The sequence below is a fragment of the Podarcis pityusensis genome (genome assembly GCF_964106645.2).
Source record: "Podarcis pityusensis genome assembly, chromosome: 3".
NCBI classification, from domain to species: domain Eukaryota; kingdom Metazoa; phylum Chordata; class Lepidosauria; order Squamata; family Lacertidae; genus Podarcis; species Podarcis pityusensis.
The window spans coordinates 100,273,241-100,296,562 of record NC_138026.1 but is presented as its reverse complement, the minus strand read 5'-3'; the positions used below and the strand labels follow the sequence as shown (position 1 = coordinate 100,296,562).

The 23,322-nt window shown below is 42.6% G+C and overlaps 1 protein-coding gene across 2 annotated transcripts; it reads left to right on the top strand.

The window, feature by feature from the left end:
• Positions 1 to 1,141: 1,141 nt before the first annotated feature.
• Positions 1,142 to 18,344, top strand: COX7A2L (cytochrome c oxidase subunit 7A2 like). Of its 2 annotated transcripts, XM_081000012.1 has the most exons (4): positions 1,184 to 1,327; positions 12,904 to 13,036; positions 14,358 to 14,492; positions 17,427 to 18,344. In XM_081000012.1, exons 2-4 carry the CDS (start codon positions 13,007 to 13,009, stop codon positions 17,568 to 17,570), a joined length of 309 nt encoding a protein of 102 aa, XP_080856138.1. In that variant the 5' UTR covers positions 1,184 to 1,327; positions 12,904 to 13,006; the 3' UTR covers positions 17,571 to 18,344. The 2 variants fall into 2 exon arrangements, with proteins under 2 accessions (XP_080856137.1, XP_080856138.1); XM_081000011.1 differs by lacking the exon at positions 12,904 to 13,036 and having other exon boundaries at positions 1,142 to 1,327.
• Positions 18,345 to 23,322: the final 4,978 nt, after the last annotated feature.

Genomic DNA, 23,322 nt, shown 5'->3' with positions numbered 1-23,322 from the left:
ACAAAAACCAACAACCAACGAACAATACAGACTTCCTTTTTTTTAACGTTAGACTCACACTTCCACTTCAGCTTCCGGGTTGATTTTAGCTTCAATTTTTGGTACTCTCCGAAAGGCAGGCACGGCTAAAAGCTGGGCTAGAATGATCCCGCAGGGCTCTTGTGTTATGTATACAGTAACCTGTTGCCTTGATTCAGCAGTTTCGTTTTATGTTCTTAGGAGGGATGTGGATCCCATCATAATATACAGAAATATGAAGAAGACTGCATGATTGCCATGTATTTTTTGGTAGAGTCTTAAGTATATTCTTATGCTCCTAGGAAGCAATGGAAGAGACCAACATTTTAGCATAGCTGCACAATTGAGCATCAGCACATCCACACTAAAGCAAAAGGAGAAAGAACGGGGACTCCAGCTCCCATCTGCTGCAAGCATGGCCAATGGTCTAGGATGATGGGATTTGGAGTCCAGTAACATCTGGAAGGCCACAGTTTCCCTATTACTCCAGTAAATATAGGAATTTTGCTATTTTTACACCAGGTCTTAAGGTGAAAACTTAAAAAGAAAAACACCAATCAGCATTTACTGCTTTGAGATGACATCTGAATTTATTACGGATTTATTTTATTGACTCAGAACTGCCTGCCAGTTGGGGCTCGCTTTCAGGAAATTGTGCAGAATATTCCCGTCTGGAATACTTAAAGTCTGCCTTTCGAGTTCTGCTGCTCAGGTGGCGGGTTTCTTCCACTCTTACTCTTTTCCCAGGAGAGGAAAGGGTGCGTGGATGGGGAAACTACAAAAAATGAACCAGGAAGTTTCGCCTCCGGATAACTGCAATGCGGCTCTACACCTTTCCCATCTCTTTGGCAGTGAAGACCAAAAAGTACACCGAGGTAGCCTTTGAGGTTGTCTATCTTACTGCCCGATTAGAAAGTGACATCCTTCCGAAGCCGGCCAAACGAAACCACAGCGCGAAAATAGTAAAATACCTACTCCAAGGCGGGGTCGCCTTAGGGTCTTCAATGGCGCTTAAACTGCGCTCGCGCTGTCGTCGTTCGGACCGACTTCCTCAGGCACTCGCTCAAGACACCCCTCTCGGGGAAGAGGTCCAAGAACGACCCGGTCGCACAGGAGGTCCTTTCTCGCCTACCCCTTCCTCTCGGCGGGCAGCACTGCGGGCAGCTGCCGGCTCGTAAGGCTGGGGAAGCGGAGCTGCGCGCGTGGCGGAGCGAGGCAGCCGTCCCCGGGCGCCGGGATGTATTACAAGTTCAGCGGCTTCACGCAGAGGCTGGTGGGGGCCGGCGCTTCCGCCGCCTACGCCCCGCAGGTAACGGAGGCAGCCGCGCTCTCGGGCCGCCGGGAGCTTGACCTTCACAGCGGCGCTTCACGTAGAGGAGAGACTTCCCTACGGGGCCCCATGAGGTCCAGTTCTCGCAATGACCTAAAGAGAGAACTCTCTCTAACCCTCCACAGTGGGGAAGCCCAGCCAGATGGGCGGGGTATAAATAATAAATTATTATTATTATTATTATTATTATTATTCATTGAGGAGCGGGGAAGGCGGAATGGAGAAGCGGGCTTCATGTATTCCACGTGCTTCTGTGGCTGCCCACCAGGTGTTCCCTGGGCGGCTTGCAAGGAAGCGTTGCAGCAGAGAATATTTGAAATATAACATGGTTGGTGTCAAAAATAAATAAATAAATAAATAAATAAATAATACCCTGCCCATTGGCTGGGTCTCCCCAGCCAGTCTGGCGGCTTCCAATAGAATATTAAAATACAATAGTCAGTTAAACATTAAAAGCTTCCCTAAACAGGGCTGCCTTCAGATGTCTTCTAAAAGTCTGGTAGTTGTTTTCCTCTTTGACATCTGGTGGGAGGGAGTTCCACAGGGCGGGTGCCACTACTGAGAAGGCCCTCTGCCTGGTTCCCTGTAACTTCCCTTCTTGCAGTGAGGGAACTGCCAGAAGGCCCTCGGCGCTGGACCTCAGTGTCTGGGCAGAACAATGGGGGTGGATACGCTCCGTCAGGTATACTGGACTGAGGCCGTTTAGGGCTTTAAAGGTCAGCACTAACTCTTTGACTTGTGCTCGGAAATGTACTGGGAGCCAGTGTAGGTCTTTCAAGGCTGGTCTCGGCGGCTGCTTCCAGTCACTAGTCTAGCTGCCACATTCTGGATTAGTTGTACTTTCCGGGTCACCTTCAAAGGTAGCCTCACATAGAGCGCATTGCAGCAGTCCAAGCGAGAGATAACTAAAGCATGCACCACTCTGGCGAGACAGTCTGCAGGCAGATAGGGTCTCAGCCTGCATACCAGATGGAGCTGGTAAACAGCTGCCCTGGACACAGAATTGACCTGCACCTCCATGGACAGCTGTGAGTCCAGAATGACTCCCAGGCTGTGCACCTGGTCCTTCAGGGGCACAGTTATCCCATTCAGGACCAGGGAGTCCTCCACACCTGCCCGCCTCCTGTCCCCCCAAAACAGTACTTCTGTCTTGTCAGGATTCAGCCTCAATCTGCTAGCTGCCATCCATCCTCCAACCGCCTCCAGACACTCACACAGGACCTTCACCGCCTTCACTGGTTCTGATTTGAAAGATAATTTATTGAATTTCTATACTGCCCTATACCTGGGGGTCTCAGGGTGGTTCATAGAATAAAATCAAGATATAAAACCACAAAATACCTAATAAAAATAAAAACAGCAACTCAATACCCCCCCCAAAAGCCACACACATTTTAAAAGGGCATAGGTTGTATATCAGATCAACCAAATGCCTGGTTAAAGAGGAACATTTTTGCCTGGCGCCTACAGGTGCATAATGAAGGTGCCAGGCAAACTTCCCTTGGGAGAGTATTTGAAATATAGTAGTAGTTGGCAATAAGCGTAGCAGAGTATTTATAATAGTTGCTGCTAATAAGCGTTGCAGCAGAGTATTTGAAATATAATAGTAGTTGCCAATAAGCGTTGCAGCAGAGTATTTGAAATATAATAGTAGTTGTCAATAAGTGTTGCAGCAAAGTATTTGAAATACAATAGTTGTTGTCAATAAGCGTTGCGGCAGAGAGTATTTGAAATATAGTTGTCGTCAATAAGCGTCACAGCAGAGTATTTGAAATATGTATAATAGCTGTTGTCAATAAGCGTTGTAGCAGAGTATTTGAAATATAATAGTTGTTGTTGTTCTTTGTACCCTGCCCATGTGACTGGGTTGCCCCAGCCACCCTGCACGGCTTCCAAGATACATAAAATCATAATAAAACATTACACATTAAAAGGCTTCCCTGTACAGAGAATGCAGTATATGGTAAATGAAACGAACAGTGAGCAATAAAAATTGGGAGAAATTATTTGGGGCAGGGGGCATGACCCATTGCAACAAAAGCAGAGGTTGCATCCGCACCACACCTTTGGAAGCACGTTTGCACCACCTGGACAGCTCTGAATAATTGTAGAAGCTGTAGTTTACTCTCCACAGAGCTGCAGTTCCCAGCACCCTTTAGTGAACTACGGGAGGCTTTTAAGCAGAGGTTGGATGGCTGCCTGTCGTGGGGGCTGTTGTTGAGATTCATGCATTACAGGAAGTTGGATTATGTGACCTTGGGGTCTCTTCCAACTCTACTGTTCTATGATTCTATAGTATTTCCCAGGATTCTTGGGAGGAAGTCAAGTACAGTACAGTACTTTAAATGCAAGGGGCAGGGAGGTTGGGGAATGCATCAAGCAATTTATAACCTCGATTTAAGACTTCCGGGGGCGGCGCGAACGGCAATGGCGGTCCTCTTCTGAACGGGAGAGGAGGCTCCGCAGGCAACGGGTCGTCCGCTACGGCGAAGCGGAGACCCACATCGGAAAACCCCAGGCGGCAAGAGCCTGGGGTCTTGAGGCTCGGTGGGCGCCTAGAGCGACCCTCCAAGTGCAGAAGGAACCCCGTAAGGGGCTCCGGAGCACGGAGGGGGGTTGCGGCGCTGTGAGCTGTTTCGCAGCCTGAGGAGCGAAGCCGCGCTGCTGCTGTCGGTGAGCGCTGATCCCTTTTCCTGCCAAATTACGGATCCGGACGAAAAAGCAACTAATTTGTGAGTAAAAGACTGAATCACTCGAAATTTGAGACTTTAAAAGGGAAATTTAAATTGGCTTGAACTTGGCTGTGAGCGGAGAGACGTGGAAGCAGGAAGTCCGTCTTCCGCAGCCATTGAACTTGAAAAAAAGCAATCAGCTGGAGGAGTGGAGGCTGAAAGAAAGAGACTCTAAGTCTTACAGATCTAAGCATCTATTTGAACTTGCATTTTAAAGTAAAGACTTCAAGTTAAAGATTTGGGATTTCTATTTGTACTTGACTTTCCTCCTCTTATTGGATTACAAATTTAAAGGTGAAACCCAGAGTCAGGAGCTGCCTGAGTACTAAGGGAGCTGTCAGTACTGCAGATTTGGATACAGCATATTGGAACTGGAAACAATCTGAGGGTATTGATACCTTTCAAATTTGAAACATTCTTTTTGGAGATAAATAAGCACTGTCTGCAACAAGGTAATCATTTATAAACTCTGCTAAGTATTTGTATCTGAAGGTTCTTGGATATTAATTTAGACTCTGAAAGATAGATCAAGCTCCCTCTAGAGGATTGGATTATAACAGTGATTTTACATACACTTTTTACTTTCGATTCCCTTGCTGTTTGCTTGCTCTGGACCTTTCCATTCCCATGGGAACAACTCAGTGTGACCTTGACTGATAGATAACGTTGGAATGAGTGGCACAAGAAAAAGAGGGAGAGCTAAACAAACAACTCTAACAACTCTAACCTCAGCCTTACAGACACGCAGATCATCTGTGCCTGCTTTGCCCTCAGAAGTGGAGGGTGAGGGTGAAGCAGAGCAGTTACAATTGGAAGATATGGCCTCAGGAGCATCTGCTTCTATACTAGATAAAATCTTTGAAAAATTGGAAGCTTTGGACAAGAAAGCAGATGCCCAATCAGCAAAGATTGATAAAAATACAGAATGTTTAAATAAATTAACCACACAAGTGACACAGAATGCACAAGCAATTGGACAGCTAACTGAGGCCTCAGCAGAAAATCGGAAATTGACTGAGGACACTAGACAAAGATTTGAAAATTTAGAGCAAGAGGTAAGACCACTCACTAAACAAGTTGGGGAACACCAGATTTATCTCTCGATGATAGAACTGCGAAACCGTGAGAATAACTTAAGGATTAGATCACTACAAGAGGCAGAAGAAGGAAATCTAACTGAGTTTTTGACTAAAGAATTCTCCAAGTTCTGGAACTTGGAAGAAAAGGACTTTAAAATTGTGTCAGCTTTCAGACTTGGAAGATTCATAAAGAAGGAGAGGCCCAGAGACTGTTTGATAACATTGAGATCAAAGGAGGAAAGGGATAAGATTCTGGGACTACACTTTGTAAAATCACTGGAGGTGTTGGATAGAAGAATTGAAATTTATAAAGATATCCCAAGACTACTGCTTGACCTTAGAACCGCCTATTCTGAACTTGTTAAACTACTAAGGAGCAACGCAATTCCATTTAGGTGGGAATTTCCTCAAGGATTATCTTTTACCTTTAGAGGGAGAAAGGTTAAAGTTAGAACACTGGAAGAGAGAGACAAATTCCTGTCTACACACGGAGAGGACCTTCAAAAAAGAATTGAACTACCTGCTGGGCCTGAGGCAACGCCAACACCAACATCAGCACCTGTGGAACCTGAAGTCCCTGAGAAGATACCACCCCTTGAAAAATAACCAGATAATTCAGGATGTCTCTGCAACTGTTGAGCTGGAATATTAATGGTTGTAACATTCCGGAAAAAAGGAAGAAAATATTTCATATATTAAAAAAAGAACAATTGGACATTATTTGTTTACAAGAAACACATGTGACGAGGCTCCACAGAAAAGTGTTAATAAATAAAAGATTGGGCCAGGAATTTGTATCTTCGGACAAAGTTAAGAAGAGAGGCGTAGTGATATATGCAAAAGAGAGCCTGTCACCTAAATTCCTATTTAAAGATGAACATGGAAGAATTTTGGCCATCGAGATACAATATCAAGGAGAGAAACTGCTGATATTAGGAATTTATGCACCTAATGAAGGGAAATCGGAATTTTACAAGAAGTTGCAGGAGACAATGCTGGATTATCTAGACTACAACAACATCATAATGATGGGAGATATGAACGGGGTCGTATCAACTAACATGGACAAGTCACAAAGTCAAAATGTTACAAAAGACGGCAGACTACCTAAAACCTTTTTTGAAATGACTGACAATATGGACTTGATTGACATTTGGAGGACAAAGAACCCACTAGGAAGAGAGGGAACATTCTTTTCTGAAGCCCAACTGACCTGGACAAGAATCGACCAAATATGGATTTCTAGAGGCCTGGCACCTAAGGTTAGAAAAGTGGAAATCTGCCCAAAGACCTGCTCTGACCACAATGCAGTAAAGATGGATATGACACTACTACCAACTGGATCCTTTAGATGGAAGATGAATGACAATTTGTTTAGAGATCAGGAAATTACCAAGAAGGCCCAAAAAGTTTTGAAGGACTATTTTGAGATAAACATGAATAATATGGTGGAAAAAAGAATAATCTGGGACGCAAGCAAAGCTGTAATGAGGGGATTCTTGATACAACAGAATGCAGTGAAGAAAAGAACATATAATGAGAAAAAAGATAAGATCTTGGATAAAATAAAAGAATTAGAGAAGAAATTAAGAGTGAATCCGAAGTCACAGCCAACTCTGAGAGAAATTAAACTTTATCAAACACAATATTCCAAGTTGATAAATCAGGAAATTGAATGGAAGGTTAAATTAATGAAACAAAAAACGTTTGAGTCGGCGAATAAATGTGGAAAACTGCTAGCTTGGCAGTTGAAGAGAAGACAAAGATTAAATACTGTTACAAACTTGGAGGTTGATGGAAAAAACATCCAGAATCCGGTGGACATTAGAAAGTGTTTCCAGAGATACTTCAAAAAATTATACACCCAAGGGCCGCAAGATGATGTTGAGATTAAACAATTTTTGGCAAAAAACGGATTATCTAAATTATCACAAGAAAATAGGACAATCCTGAATTCCAAAATAACACGACAGGAGATCGAACAAGCTATCCAGAACATGCAACTTGGCAAATCTCCAGGACCAGATGGGCTGACCTCCAAGTACTATAAGACATTGAAAGACTATTTGATACAACCTTTGATGGAGGTCAGCAATGAAATTATGGAGGGGAGGAGGGCACCGGAGTCGTGGAAGGAAGCATTTATCACATTAATACCAAAGTCGGAAGCTGAAAAGACACAACTTAAGAACTACCGCCCCATCTCTCTCTTAAATGTGGATTATAAAATATTTGCAGACATTTTGGCAAATAGATTTAAAAAAGTTTTAAATGAAGTAATTCATAAGGACCAGGCCGGCTTTCTCCCAGGAAGACATCTGTTTGCTAATACAAGGAACATTATTGACATCTTGGAACTTCTGCAAACAGATATAAATACAAAAGCAGTTTTAATTTTTATAGATGCGGAGAAGGCCTTTGACAATATCTCCTGGAAATTTATGATGGGAAATTTAAAAGAGATGGGAGTGGGACGGGGTTTTGAAAATGGGATTGAGGCGATATATTCAGAACAGAAAGCTAAACTGATAGTTAATAATGTGGTTACGGAAGAGTTTAAAATTGAAAAAGGGACACGACAAGGTTGCCCTATTTCCCCTTTGTTATTTATTTCGGTTCTGGAAGTGCTATTGAACATGATTAGAAGGGATCAGTTGGTGGAAGGAATTCAGGTCGGTCAGAAACAATATAAATTAAAAGCTTTTGCAGATGACCTGGTTTTGACTTTGCAGAAGCCAGAGCCCAGTACGAAAAGAGTATTACAACTGATTAATGACTTTGGTCGGGTGGCTGGATTTAAATTAAATAAACAGAAAACTAAGGTTTTGGGGAAAAATTTGACTAATACAGAGTCAGAACGGTTTCAGAATGAGATGGAACTTAATGTGGTGAAAAAAGTGAAATACCTAGGGGTAAACATAACAGCAAAAAATCTAGGTCTATTTAAGGACAATTATGAAAAATGTTGGACAGAAATTAAGAGAGACCTAGATAGTTGGACAAAATTGAAACTTTCTTTGTTAGGCCGAATTGCTGCTATTAAGATGAATGTATTGCCAAGGATGTTGTTTTTATTTCAAACACTTCAGGTTTTGGACAAAACGGAGTGCTTTCAGAAGTGGCAGAGAGATATTTCCAAGTTTGTCTGGCAGGGCAAAAAGCCCAGAATTAAGTTTAAGATATTAACAGATGCAAAACAAAGAGGGGGCTTTGCCCTGCCAGACTTAAAGTTGTATTACGAAGCCGCAGCGTTCTGCTGGCTAAAAGACTGGCTACTTCTTGAAGACACTGATGTGTTGGATTTGGAGGGGTTTAACAATACCTTTGGATGGCATGCATATTTATGGTATGACAAGGTTAAAGCAAATAAGGCCTTTAAGAACCACATTGTCAGAAAATCATTGTTTAATGTCTGGTCAAAATATAAAGACTTGCTGGAAAATAAAACACCAAGGTGGCTTTCACCTTTGGAAGCCAAGGCCCGAAAAAGACCCAATATGGAGGCTAAATGGCCAAAATATTGGGAAATACTAGAAAAGGATGGAGACAAATGGAAATTGCAGAGTCTAGAGAAAATGAAAGACAAAGTGCGAGACTGGTTACATTACGCTCAGATCAAAGAAGTTTTTAAAAATGATAAGAAATTAGGGTTCCAGGTGGAGAAATCGAAACTAGAAACAGAATTGTTAGAACCAAAGATTAAGGTACTTTCAAGGATGTATAACTTGCTGTTGAAATGGAATACACAAGACGAAACGGTTAAATCGGCTATGATAAGGTGGGCACAGGACATTGGGCATAATATCATGTTTGAGGACTGGGAGAGGTTGTGGAATAATGGACTGAAATTTACTGCATGTAACGCCCTGAAAGAAAATGTAATGAAAATGATTTATAGATGGTACATGACCCCAGTCAAACTTGCTAAAATTTACCACCTGTCTGATAATAAGTGTTGGAAATGCAAAGAGTGCGAGGGAACGTTCTTCCACCTCTGGTGGACTTGCCCTAAAGTGAAGGCGTTCTGGGAAATGATCTATAATGAACTGAAAAAGGTATTTAAATATACCTTCACTAAGAAACCAGAGGCTTTCCTTTTGGGTATTGTCGGCCAAGGGGTGGCAAAGAAGGATCTGACATTCTTTATGTATGCAACAACAGCAGCAAGGATACTTCTCGCAAAACATTGGAAAACCCAAGATCTACCCACACTGGAAGAATGGCAGATACAACTGATAGATTACATGGAACTGGCTGAAATGACCGGCAGAATCCGTGACCTGGGAGAAGAGAGGATTGAGGAGGACTGGAAGAAATTTAAGAACTATTTACAAAAGTATTGTAATTTGAGTGAATGCTAAATAAGATGCTAGACTAAAACAACTGAGCACCACTAAATTTAGAAGCTTTTTTAAGAAAATAAGTAAGACTGTGAAAAATTAGCTCCTTTTGAGAATTATATGATTATGAAATATAGAAGGGATATAAGAATTTAAACAAGATGATAAATTGCTGACAAAATGTTTTAACGATGAAAATGGGAGCGGGAGGTGTGAGGAAGTCCAAAGAAAATGTGAAAATATGTTAAGACCGATGTGACATTGTTTATTATGTCTATTTTTATTGTAAAATTTAATAAATTGCTTTAAAAAAAAAAAATATAACCTCGATTTAAATTGCAGTGTCCACTGATGTTTGTCTGGGCTGTTTTTGACCTATACAGCCTTTTATGGCCTGGGTCCTGGATTCCTAAGGAACCTGCTCTACCAGAAATCAGACAGTGAACTTGCTGCAGTCACACAATCAGGCTCTTCTCTGCCTACCCTCACAGGGAGAGGCTGGAAGAATGACAGGGGGACACGTGGCTCTTTCTTGGGTGGTTCCTTTGCTTTGGAACAACCTGTCTTTAGATATGAGAAGCCACTTACCTCTGCTGTTTCCCCCTAAAGGCTGATGCACTAGTCGATTCAGCAGGCATTTTTATTTGTCTTTTGTCCACTTTTCTAATAATTGATTTAACTTGCTTTTTGTTTTACAACTTTATCTTTTAAAATAAAATGGGGCTCACTACTTCATACATTTAGAAAACATGTTGCAGAGCGCTGTTATTTAATGCCTGTGTCTCAGAAGCCTGAGTAGCTTCAACTAATAGTACGGCATTTAGTGTCGGCATTTCAGACATCTCCTGGGTCTTTTTTATGCCGACAGGCCTGTTCCGCTGTTCAAACTTATTAGATGAGCCAGTCGTTTTTATGATTTTTTTTGGTGTTCCTTTTATGATGTTTTATGTGTTGACAACACAATTTATTCATTCTTTTGTATGGGGGCGGCCTGTAAATACTTTAACCCATCAATTAATTAATGCAGCCTGAAATATTTTAGACGAATAGTTCATATTACAAAGTGACATTCAGCCCCCTTGATTGCCTAGACTACAGTACACTAACCTCTATACAGTTCCCTTTCTCTCTTCTCCTTGCTATCAGTCCGTGTGCCTCTGTTACCCTTTCTCCTTTCTTTCCTTTCCACCGACAGCGATTGTGCTCCTCTTACATTAAATATCTTGTTTCTCGGGTATCCCAGCCTTCTAGTTACTCTTATCTCCTGGACTCACTTCCTACTTGTCCTCTTTCTTGCCCTATATCCTCTGCACTCTCCCTACCTATTGCTGCCAACACAGCACATCCCTTTTGCTAAGCCATGGGTTTTCTCCCATCCAAAATGGCTGCTAACTTCCCTTGTAGAAAAACCATTATTCATCAATGTTCTGTTCCTCTTCACCAAACAGAATATTTATGGTCATTCCTTGATACCATGGCATATTTCAAAATGGCCAGATGGGGATCACACTGTGTGCATATCGGAAAGATACCTCTCAGCTGTAGCTTAGGATAGGCTATATTTCTCAATACAGTTTTTTTGTATTTTATGAATACATTCACAGATATGCAGAATAGCAGTGGGGTCTGTCTTTGGATAGATTTCTGATGCATTCCATAGAGCTGAGTGAGTTCCCTACTGCATGTTTTTTAAAAGCAAATATAAATAGTTTTACATGAAGTTAACCTGACAAGTGAACATTATTTTCCAAAAATGTATGTGATTGGCAGACAGCTTGATAGATGAACAAACAAAAACTAATTAGTAGACATTCATTTCAATCATGTACTTATTAGCCTTGTTAAAATGCAAATTTAATGTCAAGCATATTGTGTTCACACTCACTGTCTGGAATAATAAAGTAGGGAATCTGTATGTAGGTAATTGTTGGCTGTGCTGCACAGCCTTTTTTACTTGAGTGTAGCGCTGTTAAATGCCTGCATGTAAGAAGTAAAGCATTCCAGAATTAGCTGCATTTTGGTTCTTCATCAGCAATGCTTGAATGCCTAAATGAACAAACACTGCATTGTGAAGGTGGCACGCTCATCTCTTAATTGACTTTCTTTTTAAACGAATGTTCACGAATGCATTCAAAACTCAAGGGGAAGAAAGACTAAATGAATGACTTGTTATGAATGTAACTCCTATTCCTGTTGGTATTGAGGGGTCAGCTCCCACATCTGTTCAGCTGACTAGTCTGAGGCTGCAATCCTATACACTCACAACCTGAAACTAAGCCTGATTGAACAATGGCTCTTATCCATGGTGGCTCCATTGTTAGAGGCAGTATGCCTCTAAATACCAGTTGCAAGGAATCACAAGAGGGGACAATACTGCTGCACTTAGGTCTTGTTTGTGGACTTCCCGGTTAGTATCTAGTTGGCTCCCCATGGGAACAGGATGCTAGACTAGGTGAGCCACTTGCCTGATCCAGCAGGGCTCATCTTATGTTATTCCTTATGTTCTAACATAGTGGGACTGACTTGCAAGGGGTTATACTGGAAAGACCAGGGAAGGACAGTGGGACAAGAGTAGCATTCAGCCACCCTCCAGCTTTGCAGTGTTCCCTACTGTGAAGCTACCCAACTTTTGCTCTTTCTCACTTGTTGCTGCCTCGTTTCTTCTTGTTGTAAGAACCCAGAAAATGTGTACAGAAGCAGTAAGCAATGGCTGTTTGCCCTTCCCTATTCATGGACATTGGTAGACACCATGAGGAAGGCTGGCCTGAGGTCTTCGTGTTGGAATGTTGTTGTTTTGAGAAAGCAATACATCTCCAATAGCATATATTTTTGCCATTAATTTGAGAGTAGTTTGTTGTTTTTTCAAGTGAATTAAAATAGTTACGAATTTCCAGAGCCCATTCCTAGCCAGAGGCCTGCTTCCCAAAGAAGATGATTTGGGTCATTTACCAAATTTTATTTCATTTATACACTACTCTTTCTGGAAAAAGCTCTGGGCAGCATGCATTGCTTCACCCAACTCCATCTGACAACAGCCCTCTGAGCTAGGTTATTTATTTATTTTTAATTTGGTTTTACAAATGTAAATTAGTTACAATACCAAATACATATCCATAGAATGAGATAACTCTGAATCCCGAGACTTCCCCCATGGGTCCTATTGTTAATGTTTCCGACTGCGTATCATTTCATAATTATGGTTTGTATCTATCCATATTGTCCGTAGTATTTGTTACATTACAAGTAGGATTAAAATCCTGCTAATGTTTTCATCTGCTCACAGTGGTCTCCTAAATAAATTATAAACTTTCCCCATTCTTTTTTGAATTTCTTTTCTTCTTGGTCTCTGAGTTTAGCCATTTCAGCATAGTCTAAGAGCTTGATTTGTCATTTCTCTCTGGTAGCGATTACCTCTGAGCTAGGTTATGGCAGGAGAGAGTGTGGCTGTCCCAAAGTCACTCGCTAAGCTTCATGGTTTGCTGGAGATTTGAGCCATGATCTCTCCACATGCTGTCTGGGGCTGATGAGAGTTGGAATGTAAGAGCCCTGCTGGATCAAGCTGAAGGCCCATCTACTCCATCATGCTGTTCTTGCATTGTCCTGCCAGATGCCCAGGGAAAGCCGGCAAGCAGGACCTGAGCTCAATAGCACTCTCCCTTACTTGTGATTCCAGTAACTGATATTCAGAGGCACATTGCCTCCTAACAGTGGAGGGAGAACATAGCCCCCATGGCTAGTAGAGAGCACCTCATTGGCTACCCTTGGTTGAGAAACCTTTGCTTCTGCATCTGGAAGAGGCAGACTTTGCCAGTCTAATTTTGTTTTCTCGCTGCTTTGGGTTGGCTTCTTGATAGATTCTTTTCAATACGTGCTGGTGACTTCATTTGGAAAATTTTAAGAAAAGACTTGATTCAGCTTCTATTGTGAAGCAGAAAGGGCAATTTATTGATTTAAAACATTTATAACTTGCCTTTTCAATGCGTGAAGATGCTTCTAACAAAGCGTCCACTAATGCAATAGCAATAAAACCAAAGTCCCATAAAGTCACTAAATTGTGCATCCTATGGCGGTAGTATTTTACAAGCAGAAATGCCCACTTAAACGTCTTGCAGCAGAGGAAGGTTTTGCCTCTTCCCTGGATTGCTGCAAAACATTAGAGCTGCAGACCATTTTGTGACAGTTCTTCCACAACTGTGGGGCAGTCTCCTATCCCACGTATCCTCCCCTCATGTGATATGGGGCACACAGTTGACTACCCCCACTCTGCAGAATATAAACAGGGAAGCTTGTGTGGGAAAGGCTGTCTCTGAGCTATATGAGTTCCTACCAGACCTTGGAAGAGATGCTTAAAGGTAAAATCCAGCACTTGGTCCCAGAAATAAATTGGCCACCATTGTAATGGTTGTAAAATGGAATATATTTCTGAAATACACAGGTCCATGCTGCAACAGCCTACAGTTAATGCAGTTTAAAAGAATTATCAAGGGAGGGAGGGACGGAACAGGCAAATTCAGGTTCTTACCATTTAATTCTGAGGGCAGAGACGTCAGTGGTACTTGAACCCAACTGAGCTGATGGAGGAGATTTTGTTTTCTCCCCTTTCCCTTGATAGCAGGCACATGACTTGCCATTTGCAGGCAAACTTCCAGACTGTAGATATGCACTTGACCGTAATTCTCTAAATGTCTCTTCTTGCATTTAACATGGATGGTCCTGTGGAGTACAGTGTTCAAGGTTAAGCCAGAGACGCTCTTGCTTTGTAGTCTCTTACTGTCTGGTCACTTGTTTATATAGCTGATAATGTATCTGATAACTGTGCTCACTGCAAACAAAGTTTTAATCGTCTCATTTTATGCAGGGATTCAAGCCAGTTGTATCTACAGAATCGCCAACTCTAATATTTGCAACGCCAACTAAAATTGCCTCAGAAGGACCGTCCACCATCGAGTATCTTGGTAAAAACCGGGTACCGGAGCTGCAGAAGTTTTTTCAGGTGGGAAGAAACAATATTCAATCAATAATCTTAGTTGAATTTGTGTCTGATCGCTGGGGATGCTGAATGCTTGAGGCTTGCAGAAGTGTTGATAAAATGCTGCTAATATCTTTGTTTCTATGTTTACATTAGAGGTCAACAGTATTTTAAAAAGAACTTGAAACAAATTTTACAGCAGGCTAAATGTAAGTTCAGCGCTAGGTGCACTCTGCTTGATTTTTGCCTCCTCCTCACCTCTCTCTCTCCCTCTCCTGTTCTCTTTCCCCCTGCCCAATCTTCAACCATGCTTTATCTGAAAATTATCCGGTTTGTCCTTTGCTTGATTATTCTTACAAGGTTGAAGCTTTCAATGAAATGTGTAATAAATATAGGGGTTGCTCTTGCGTAAGTTGCCGCCACTCCTGGCTAGGTTGCCTTGTTAAACCTTTTCTGTCTGGACAGCCCTTCACTTCGTGGCTGTTTCAGTCGCTAGCTGAATCCGTCAGTGGGCGTTTCTTAAACCTTTTCCAGCATAAAAGCTGTTTGACGCCAAGTCTCCTCCTACTCTCCCTGCGCGGAAGTCTTCTGCGCAGGGAGGGTGTGGGTAGCGGAGGACCTGTACTCTCCCCGCTGGTCTCCGGTGAGGAGTCCTGGAGCCCCCTCGCCGATTCCCCCATCTCCCTGGTGTTATGCTGATTTCCTTCCCCAGCTGATGAGCTGCCTCTCTCCCTGCTGGGCCCTTCTCCAGCATCGCTTGGGAGCCTTGCCTCCACCTCTAGCTCCGATGTCAGTTCCCTGACAAAATGGAAGGTCTTTGGCAGAGACAGAGACCAAGTGTGGGATTCAACTAATGATTTCTGTCCGTGGAAGCCCTGAGTGAGGGCTTCCGCTTGTGTATTGGGGCTTTGGCTTCTTCTCTTCTCCTTTGCATGCCTCCCCCCAAAAACTGGCTTGGGAGAGACCCCAGAACAGCATATGGGAGGAGGAGAGTGGAGATCGTTCTATCCCGCAGGCCAAAATGCTTGCTGCGACAGAACAGCCACCTTGGTGCAACGTTGAATTACTCTCTGAGAGGGCAAAGACTGGAACCTGGGAAAAGACATGGATATCTGAAGGGGGCACACAGGCTTGTACACAAGTAGTAATAACTGTGGAGAATATGGAGAAAAGGAGCTGTTGAGAACATTTAAGAATCATCCCCCAAAACTTGGCAGACCATTTTTTGCTTTTGAGTCCTCTCTTGGCAATGTCAGTATGTTGCTGCACAATATATTTCTCTCTGCACTACTCATGCATCTATGGTAGCAGTTCTCAAAATTCTGGACCAAATTCCAGTTTCTACTTTTAAGAAAGAGCACTGTACATGCAGAGTTCTGCTTGCAAGTTACGTGTTCCACTTCTATAACAGCAGCATTTTGGACAACATCTGCTGATACGAATAAACTCAGCACTAATCTTTTTTTGCTTCTTCAGTCTGTTGCAGATGTTTGCCATATTCAGGTCAGTCTTGCCCATGGGCAGTTACATAGTCAGGTTAAAACCCAACAGTTAAACATTGCTATTAACGTTATGCAACTACTAATAAATGCAGTGGGTTTAGCAGTAGAGATCAGTGTAAACCACTGGAGCACCTTGCATGGAATATGCAAAACTCCCTTGTTCTGATAGAATAACAGATCTTTAAGAAGCTCACTTTTTCTTGCATTCTGTTTTTATTTGGAAAACACTCCCGCTCTTAATTGGTGTTATTTCCTTTTCCCTTGAAACCTCACGACTTGCAAGTTAGTAATGCTTTGCCAGGAAGCATCTTGTGTGATTAGCCACTTAAAGGAATACTCTGCCGTATTCTTTTATACTGTGTGTAAGTGAATAGTGCAGATGTGATGTGGGAGTCATGTAACGATCCTCATCAGTGCAAGCCCTGTGTGCGGGCTTCTGTTTGTGCCATGTGGCTTTTCTTTTCCCCATCTCCTCCCTCTGTGTGCCCCCAAAATTGGCTCTAGGTGGAGGTTGGGAGAATCCCTAGAACAATCCTTGGGGAGAGGGGGATCGTTCCATCTGGCAATCTGATATGTCTGCTCAGATGGAATGTTTGTAGTAGCATGACATTGAGTCCCTCCCTTAGTTTCCCTTTCCCCTCCCATAAAGTCTGGATGTGGTGAACTTCCTTGTGATTTCACAACGCTGTGCTCCCTGATAGGCTACCAATGACAGGAAACATGAAATGTCACAGTGTCAGAAACCTAAGAAGTTGCCATTTAACAACTCAGACTCTGTGTCTGTCTGTTCCAGCATCACCTTCTGCAGTGGGCAGAGGCTTTCCAGGGTTTCAGGCAGAGGTTTTTCCCACCATCCGTTACTTGATCCTTTTGGCTAGAAGTGCCAGTTACTGAACCCGGAGTTTCCTGCTTGCAGCTGTTTGCTCTGTGGCTGAGCTGTGGCCCCTCTCTGATGTCAAGACAGGAGGGCCAAGTGTTAGGAAAGGAGAGGGAGGATCTACATGTGTAGCTGCTTAAATACTGAGCACAGCCCATAGAAGTCAGATCTGTTTCCCTCCACTTGCCATTCATGCCACCACTGAGCTGCATGTACTTGCCCTGTGACACAGGCTAATATATGTAGTTAACATGCATGCCCAGGGCTTTAGAAGTTAGCGTGGGCTGTGTTGTGGGTGTGTTCTGCCCTTAAACTGGATGGAGTTCGGTGGGCTACACTTAATTATTGAGAACTTGTATAAATAATACAAATGTGCATATTTGCTTTGAGTAATCTCTCATTGCTGTCATGAGAAAGGTCAGGAACTTACGCAGGTCACCGAAGCCATAGTCTGTGCTCGCTGCTAGCTGCTATCTTGGTTTAGCTTTCATTCACATTTTGTACAAATAGACTTTAGCTTGGGGGATGGTAATGTACATGCTTTTATTAATTCTTATGTATATATTTTATTGATAACAGAAGCCCGATGGTTTGCCAGTGCACCTGAAACGGGGCCTTCCTGATCAGCTTCTTTACCGGACCACGATGGCACTAACAATAGGAGGGACCATCTACTGTCTGATAGCGCTCTACATGGCAGCCAACCCAAAAAAGATGAAATGAATGATCCCTGATTAATGGAGACTAATGACTATCCACTGGAAGGAAGACTTGCACTTAACCTTCTGCCGTTACACTTCAATCATGTGATTGTATGTTGCAAATTCTAGAGATTTGATTTGGGGTTCGGGAAATGGTGACCTTCTAACGTTTAGGAGAAGAAGAGCAAAATTAATACCAGAAGTTGAGAAGAAAGCCATTATCTCCTGTGTAGTTTTGCAGATTAGTCTTCACACCCTTGGCTTGAAAATAAGAGGGGTCATGCAGCAGGCATTCCTGACAGTAGGGCAGGCTAAGTTGACAGTGCAAACTAGAAATGAAGTTACGTTGATTGATGACCTCGTTTTAGGGACAAGGGCATTTGGGAATCTTGTTGAAAGTGCATTTGACTTGCAGAAGAAAAGATTATGGACTGAACTACTAGGCTGATTCAAAATGGCAACCTGAAATGATTTGGCTTGATAATTCTCACTGGAATCTACCATTTAGGCCCCTTCTCAAATTATGTTACGAGCCTGACTGTGATTTCTTTGGAGTTGTTTCAGCAGGGCTATGTTGTTTTGATTAGCTCCTGACATTTTCTTCTGATGATCTGTAAACTTCATTCCATTTCTGTGAGCCGTCTCCTGGAAGCGGAGCGTTGCGTTCAAAGACAGGTTCTGTGTAGAAACACTTGACTCCACCATGGTTCACCCCTCCCACTCCCCCATCTCTAAAATAAAATTCTATTTGTTTTAACCTTGGAATAAACACAGCAGTACAAATGCTGCACTTCTATCTGATGTGTCTGTTTTATGGGTAATATGGAATAAGATTTACTGTTGTTTTTTGTTTCAGCAGTGGTACAAAACCAGTGAACTACTTTGAACATAACAAACACAAATTTATGACTGAGCGAAGCGCACCTATCTTCTGGATTAAAATTGGACACACTCCACTCTCTTATACCCCCAAGAGTTTTGTTTTTGAACTAGCTTCTCTGGGTCCACTGCTACTTGGGTTTCTGCAAATGGCACCGATTGGAAGGAGGCAAGGTTACCTCTATGGAAAGTGATGGGAGAGATTAATTGTACAGCATAATGCTGGGTAATTCTTTGGCACTGAGTAGTTCTGTGAACATTTTGCCTCAACAGTAGTATGATCATACAAAATGAGGTCGGAGATGTACAAATGAATATGCCTTATATGGACTCAGATCACTGATCCTTCCAATCCAGTACTGCCTGCTTTGATTGGTTGCAGATATCCATGGTCTTTCCTGTTCCTGTTACCTAGTTATGAGACAATGAGGTTTTAATCTGGTACCTCATCTAATGTACAAAAGTCTCAGACCCACCTACCACTTTGTGCTCACAGGAGCCCTTTAGTTAGCTTTGAAATTTATTTCTGTAGCATGATTGCAGTATGATATGAGCACAATTCAAAGTGTTGGTGCTGACCTTTAAAGCCCTAAACGGCCTTGGTCCAGTATATGTCTCTCCCCCCCCCCCATCGTTCTACCCAGACACTGAGGTCCAGCCCCGAGGGCCTTCTGGCAGTTCCCTCACTGTGAGAAGCCAAGTTACAGAGAACCAGGCAGAGGGCCTTCTTGGTAGTGGCACCCGCCCTGTGGAACTCCCTCCCACCAGATGTCAAAGAGAAAAACAACTACCAGACTTTTAGAAGACATCTGAAGGCAGCCCTGTTTAGGGAAGCTTTTAATGTTTGATGCATTACTGTAATTTAATATTTTGTTGGAAGCAGCCCAGATGGGGAGGGTATAAATTATTATTATTATTATTATTATTATTATTATTATTATTATTATTGATGTCCCCCCCCCCAGCACAACACCATCTTCCCAAAAACTGGTTAAAGGAGATAGTGGGTTTGGAGAAGAAGGCATGAGACTCTGGCAGGGTCCCAGGCTCCTCCCGTCTCCTTCCCAAAGTTGAACAAGTGCTAACTAGGCTTTGGGGAGGAGGAGGAGGAGGAGGACTCTAGGATCCTGTCAGAGCCCTCCCGCCTTCTTCCCAAAGCCCAGCGCTTCCTCTATATAATCGTAATATCCAGTTTATTAAGATTGGCATGACTTATCGTCCTATGTGTAGTAGTTTCCTAGGAGAAAGGTCAGTTGAATTCCCTAGCTGCATAGGATCAGCTTCCAAAATACATAGAGCTCTGCAAATGATCAGGTGCGCAAGAAGCTGTAACACTGGCGGAAAGGGGGAGGGCATCCCCCCTCCCACTCCAGTGCATGGATGCAACCCAACCCCCAACTATTTTTGTAATAGCAGCTATTGGCAATGCTCTCCCAGGACTTCCCCACCTCATCTACGTAATACAACTGTGTAAGGCAGGGAGCATTTTGGAGACAACAGAGGCAAGGGATGGATAAACAACTGTCAAAAGACTACACTTGCTCATGACTAGTGCCTTGATGCAGTATTTACTGTGCTTCACCAGTGCAGTAAGTAGACTATATAATTTGAAAGGCTAAAAAACTGATAACCTTAACAGCAACCCTCCACATTTGAACTCCCGAATTCTATTTTGTCCTACAGTTGCATGCTGGTTTTAAATATTTTAAAGCTCGCTCTGGCATCAATTAATTTCCACATTTAGTGCCAATGCCCCAGTTGTGTGCTCTGTTGGGAAGCTGAACATTTAGTTTAACAGGGAGATGGTACTTCCTTAAAGGAAATTACTGCTCCACAATGTCATGATAGTAAAATGTTGTTAAGTATTCATGAGATCTGTTGCTCTGTGTTTTCTTTGACTCATACCTGCTTATTGCAGCAGTTAGAAATGTATTGATGCTACTTTTTCTTTCCTGCAAAGAAAGTTGAAGCAGAGTGACCCAGGTGCTAATTCTTTACTGCTGTACCATAAAGATTTAGTAAGAATATGTAGTCAAAGATTAGTTCAAAGTAGTATGTAAAAATAAAACCCTACTACCCTGGAATTTTCTAACGATGGTGCTCAGAGCAGTTTGCATTATTTAAAAACATCAAACACACACACACACACACACACACACACAAAACCAGCCAAGTAATAAACAATAGCAGAAGATTAAAGCCAGCTAAATCATGGCTAGTCAATGTGGACAATGTCTTCAGATGCTGGATTCAGCCTCAGCCAGGATGACGCTTGGTCAGGGATGATGGGATCCCAAAAACATCTGGAAGGCACCACATTGGCTACCCCTAAACTAAACTATCAGGGTCTATCATTAAAACCAAACTATGCAATCTGAAACTTAACTAGCTGATGATGATGAAAATGATGATGATGGTGATGAATAAACTAATAATAAATTTAGCAGTGAAGGATAAGTAATGAGGGAGTTAAATGGGCCTCCTCTGGAAGGAAGTTCTCCAGTATGGGTCATGCTACCAAGAAGCTTATCTCATATGTCTCAATTGAGCTTCTGCCATAGTCAAAACACATAGATCTTAGGGAGTGGACATGGTGACATAGGAGGCCATGGTCCTTTAGGTAGCCTGGGCCCAAGTCTCCGTTTTGGAATGCTCAAAGCCTGTTCACATTATCTCAGTAGGCCTCCCCAGGACTCATGCCTATTTCCCCAGGTGGGGTGGCCAAGCCTAAGAGACCAGTAACTGAATCAAGGGCTTTCTGGTTCACAAGTCTCAGTCAGTGGGTTGAAGGAGAGGGAAGAGTTCCCTCAAGCGCCTGACTGCATAAGCATCCGGCTTCACACCACAACTGTTAGTCTTCCTTTAGGAGTCAGCCTACTGCATAAAGCCTCCTGTGGCAAGAGCATCAGAAATAAAGGTAATTTTGAATTGGTAGCAGCTGCCTAAAAGGACAGCGTGTCAAAGATACAGAGGCCCATTTTCAAATAATATGACACCAAACTTTTGAATTGATCGCAGTTGTTCCCATTTGATTTGTACCTATAAAGCACTAGAACATCAGAAGCTGCCTGATGTATTAATAAACCTCTCAGGTTTTCAGAGCTACGATTATTAAACTGTTAAAGGAGAAACCTCCCCCCCCATATATATAAAAAAGCATACTGCCACGTCTAACTATTAAAGCAAATTAGAAAGTTTTAATTCCTTGACCTCTTCCTGTTCTAGCATGTGTAATGAATTTTCAGATGCAGGGGAGACGAGTCTCGCTTTCCCTTGGTGACCCGTGATTTCTGCTTCAGTCGCCACGTGATGCATTTCTTATTGAATTTTTAAGCCTGGCTGAAAGAGCTTCATTTGAATTTCAGAAATACCTGATGTTAATTTAACACAAATTACATTGACACCAGCAGATACGTTGATGGGAACAGTTTGTAGTTCAAAAGACAGGGAGAGAGAGAAATAAGTTTGATGAATACCCGAAGGCTATGTGAAACGCAAACTGTGCCTGGAATGGGGAAGTAGGACATAAGGAGAAAATTCAATTGAAAAAGAAGATGGCACCAGTGGTGACTTGTGTCCACTAGACCTGGTTGGACAGCTCGGAGGTCATGAGGGCGTGGCCAATGAAAGGTGAAAGGGGCGTGGCCAAGTTGCTTTGGTTTTCTCCCCATCCTTCTCCCTTGCAAAGCTATGGTGGGCAATTTAAGTGTTGCTGGTATAGAAATAGCACCAACTAAACTGAAAAGTGCCCTACTTTGGTTCAGAAGGGGTCCCTCTTGTCACAATTGTTTGTGTGGGTTAATGCCCAAGAAGCTGTACGTTACTCAGAAGTAAGCCCCACTGAATTCCATGGGGATTGCTCCCTAAGTATGTACAGGACTGCAGCCTAAATTGGTTAAAGGTGTCACCCAGGACTGTTAACAAGGGACCTCCACAAATTTCTACCCCTATGGGAAAAGATTATTTCCCCTTCCCCAGCTTAATCACTTCTACATCTTTTTTTCCAGAATGTGGAATAAGGTGGAGGGATATTAAGTGGATTAGGACTTGGGAGACTGTGAAATTCACTGTGTGACCTTGGGCCAGTCACTGTCTTTCAGCCTAAACTACCTCACAGAGTTGAGTCTTGAGTTCCTCTCAGGCTGCAGGGACACGTTTGGGCCTTCTCTCTTGATCCATTTGTTCCTCCAGTCTGTCTACTTTACTTGTAGGCAGAATTATATATTATTATGTGAAACAGTTGGAACAGCATGGCTGCATCCACACAGCAGTTTATTCCATTTCCCCAACATTAATTGTTAATTTCCACATTATAGTTCAGCATTCACCCATTGTAAAAGCCACTAATGGAATACAGGGCATGTTTACCACTCATTTCTGTGTTCTTTGATTCCAGGAAAAATCTCTTTGCAGCCCCCTTACATGGAAAATTGTGGGAGTGAAGTGATGGAATCTGGAAACTGTCGTTCTATCCTGCTGTTTTCATGGGGGAGCAGAAACATGCCTTTGTGGAAAGGGTGGAGGAGTAGTGGCGTTTTTCAATGACATTTGTTGTTTTGTTGTTTTGTTACACTATGTCCATTGGCATGAATGAAATTTAGTGTGACCTGCTGGTATATATGTCAGAAAGCCACAGTTCCATAACCAAACAGGTACTGCAGTGTGGAAAGAACATTAGGCAGTGGGACAGAAGCACTAGCATTATAATAATGAAAACCAACACAATGCCCCCCCCCCCATCTGAATGTACTCTAAGTTCTATATGTGTTAATGGTGAGTGTATTCCCATAGTTGAACATTGCTTTAATGTACTCCCAGATGGTGTGGGCTCAAAATGCCAACCTGTATTTTCTCTCTGCTTAATCTGGATTTTTCCTTTCCAAGGGCAGAATCTG

Bases quoted from the DNA above. Each gene is read 5' to 3' on its own strand.
- COX7A2L (XM_081000011.1), top strand. From the start codon at position 1,256: ATGTATTACAAGTTCAGCGGCTTCACGCAGAGGCTGGTGGGGGCCGGC. The intron at 1,328-14,357 runs GTAACGGAGGCA...CATTTTATGCAG, and splicing joins CCGCCGCCTACGCCCCGCAG to GGATTCAAGCCAGTTGTATC. The intron at 14,493-17,426 runs GTGGGAAGAAAC...TATTGATAACAG, and splicing joins AGCTGCAGAAGTTTTTTCAG to AAGCCCGATGGTTTGCCAGT.